This window comes from Mesitornis unicolor, unplaced genomic scaffold (assembly GCF_000695765.1).
Source record: "Mesitornis unicolor isolate BGI_N332 unplaced genomic scaffold, ASM69576v1 scaffold1780, whole genome shotgun sequence".
Classification (NCBI taxonomy): Eukaryota; Metazoa; Chordata; class Aves; order Mesitornithiformes; family Mesitornithidae; genus Mesitornis; species Mesitornis unicolor.
Window position 1 is genome coordinate 9,117 of NW_010157357.1, and position 3,399 is coordinate 12,515.

General features: G+C 41.1%; 1 protein-coding gene across 1 annotated transcript in view; it reads right to left on the reverse strand.

Moving 5' to 3' along the window:
• Positions 1 to 1,471: 1,471 nt before the first annotated feature.
• Positions 1,472 to 3,399, reverse strand: part of MEI4 (meiosis-specific 4 homolog (S. cerevisiae)) — a gene marked incomplete at both ends in the record, with an annotated part of 14,000 nt that continues 12,072 nt past the window's right edge. The window contains one exon of the mRNA XM_010179577.1: positions 1,472 to 2,031. Within this exon, the coding sequence (XP_010177879.1) occupies positions 1,472 to 2,031 (560 nt within the window). The remainder of the gene's footprint in view (positions 2,032 to 3,399) is intronic.

A 3,399-nucleotide genomic window follows, 5' to 3' on the forward strand; every position in this document is an offset into this window, starting at 1 on the left:
AGCTTCACTATCTGAAGATTTCCTTCTCAATGCTTCCTAACCAAAAATACAGGCATACTTACTCCTTCTCCCTGTTAGTTTGCCATAGTATTTGTTATCTTAATACCTTAAATAATCTTAATTTACATTCTGGGGTAAATACTTAATACACAATGAGTGGGATTTATTTTAAATTAAGGCAAATGGGTACACTTGGAGTACTGGGGCCCCCAGTATAAGGCCATGGAGCTGTTGGAGTGGGTCCAGAGGTGGCCACAAAGATGATCAGGGGCTGACGTACCTCCCCTACGAGGGCCAACAGTTGGGGCTGTTCAGCCTGGAGAAGAGAAGGCTCTGGGGGAACCTTATTGCAGCCTTCCAGTTCCTGAAGGGGTCCTACAGGAAAGCTGGGGAGGGACTTTTTACAAGGGCAGGGAGTGATAGAATGAGGGGGAATGGTTTTAAAATGGAAGAGTGGGTGCCCCCTCCCTGGCAGTGTTCAAGGGCAAGTTGGACGGGGCTTGGAGCAGCCTGGGCTGGTGGAGGTGTCCCTGCCCATGGCAGGGGTTGCACTGGGGGGGCTTTAAGGTCCCTTCCGACCCAAACCATTCTGTGATTCTATGTCTAGGTTCTTACTTTGCTAAAGGCAACTTTAGAGCTCATCCTGAAATAGGGACCTAGTACCTGGTCAGCATTCTTTAGGTTCCTTGGATTGTAGGTACATGATCTTCATTTACTATAATGGCAGTGTAGTTACAAAGATGTGGACACTAAATTGGTACATCTAGGTCTCAAACGATCTCACCATCATGTCTGTTCCAAGTTACTTTAAAGGACAAAATGGAAACCAAAAATCCTGAGACAGACAATGGAATTCATTGCTTATGGGAAGTCTTGTGAAGACTGCCTGGGGATATTTTGGTTGAATGAGGAAACCAACGAGATGATGCATGGAACAAAGCAGAATGATGAATACAGACAAAATGTAATTCAATCCGATTTGCTCTTTGTGCTGGGGACATGCTGTTTCTAAATTCTTCACTCATTTGCTGGTTTATTTTTAAAACAAATTTGCAAGTGTCTAAAGAGTGCCTAAGAGAGTGAAGCAAACCAACCTATTTAGTCTAGTGCACAGGAAAGAATAAAAAATGTGTGTAGTCATTAATCTGCAATATATCTTCATGCATCAAGAGAAACAATGTGCTTTTCTCTCGTATTTTCTAGAAAGTTGTTTTAATCTGCCTTTTTAACAGTTTTTAAAAGTCTTATACTCAGGAATAGGCAAGAACTTTTATGGATGAGCAAAAACTTTTTCAAATGCTTTGGAGCATTTATTGTCCATATCACAAAAAAAAGAATAATCACAAAGGCCTCTGAGAAGTACTCTTCAAAATATAAGAAGATAAACTAATATTAAAAACTGCATAAAACCAGAAGAATATTACAGTGTACTGAAATGGTGTAGGAAGGACGGAAGATGTTTTGAACTTACCCTATTGACACTGCTGTTTCTTAAAATAACCTGCATTAGATTTTTCTTAAATTCTTCCAGCTTCTTGAAACACTTCTTCAAAACATGATTAGCTAATTCAGTGTCAGTTATTAAACTGATCAAAACACGAACTGCTTCAGTAAGAAAACTCGAAACTGGAACTTTAGGACTGTTGTAAAAAACTGTCAGTCCGTCAAGCAACTGAGACACAGAATTGCAGATGGTGAAGGAATCGTTCTCAAGCTCGGTGAAGTCTGCTTGAAGGATTCCTCCCTCCGACAGTTTCCTGATTTCAAGCAGATGCTGCAAAAACTGCACTGGAGCAGCCAGAGATTCCTCCTGGCCACTGCAGCAAAGATTCAATGGGGGAATTCTTTCCAACCAGCGTTTTGAAGTGTTGACGTTATGCTCAGATTGGTGAGAGTCAGAAGCCGTGCCCAAAGAATCGAACGTGTAGTCATTAGAGACATCGCATCCAGAGTCTTCTAGCTGGCTTGAGTAACTCGTGGGGTTTATCCTGTCCTGATCCAGAAGAGTTTCAGCAGAGGTGTCTGGTTTCCCTGAAACACAAATGTGAAAGTTACACTTCACAGAATCACAGAATATCAGGAGTTGGAAGGGACCTCGAAAGCTCACCCAGTCCAACCCCTGCCAGAGCAGGATCACCCAGAGGAGGTCACACAGGAACACGGCCAGGGGTTTTGAATGTCTCCACAGAAGGAGACTCCACAACCTCTCTGGGCAGCCTGTTCAGGGCTCTGGCACCCTCACAGTGAAAAAGTTAGCTGTGGAAGAAGCTGACATCTTTAAATTCAAGCCAAAACTTTCAGAAGGCAGTGTCTAATTGTGAACAAGATGTTTTATGCTCACAGTAATACGAACAGTAATTTTGAGTTTAAAAATTCCTTATGTTCTTAAATTTTCACATACATAATTTAAGCAGACATCACAGCACAATTTAGGTGGACATCAGTACTTCCAGAAATTCCCAGGAAAGGAAGTGCACGTAAGTTTCTGTTCCTCCAAAACATTTTCACCACTTCTATTCTCAAGAACTCAGACTGCTTTTAAAAGACAGTTACAGTCTGTCACCATAACCACATCGAATAAGATCTTCTTTACGTGTACTCTTTCTTCCCAGGTCAGGTAAGGAATTCTAACAAAGTCAAAGTTGAACGGGCTGTTACAATTGAGGTTTTGTATTATTGAACAAAGAAAAACATTCAGAATAAGCAATGTCTCCAGTCACCCCTCTCATACCATCTTCTTCAAAAACACACAAACCACATTACAGAAGGTGTGCATTGCATTCACGCTACTAAATTATTTTTGTGCACCCTTGTAGGATCTCTTTCATCCTGTTTCATACATCAGGAACATCTAAGTCAGTGCCTCTGGGCATAAACTCAGTACTAGGTGACAACAGACTCCCTCTGCGCTATGTGCCACCTATACCAAAAGAATACAGTCAAAACAAGCAAGAGACATTAGAGCACTGAAGTGGAACAGCAACACACAATACATGGCTAGAAACCCCATCTGACCAGCTCCTGGCTGTGTCCCCACAAACTGCTTCTCCTCTCACGCTTAAAAAACACGCCTATACTGTTCATACTTTCCACCAGGATCCAAAGCAATACCATAGTCCTCTGTGTTTGTATCCTTAAATGATTAAAAATTATTTTATAGATGGTTTGGCTTGCTGTGAAATAAATGTCATAGATCATGGCCTGCTGAAAAAAGTATTTTTAACACAGAAAACATCACTAGGCAGCAGTCTACAGAATTCTGTACACTAACAAAAGACTACTCAACGAAGTTTATACAGACTTCATTAAATATACAATTTCAAATTGAATTCTGACCATTACTTTAGTTTCTGAAAACATATCAGATCATCCAATGAGGGTACCACTACCGAGACCAAA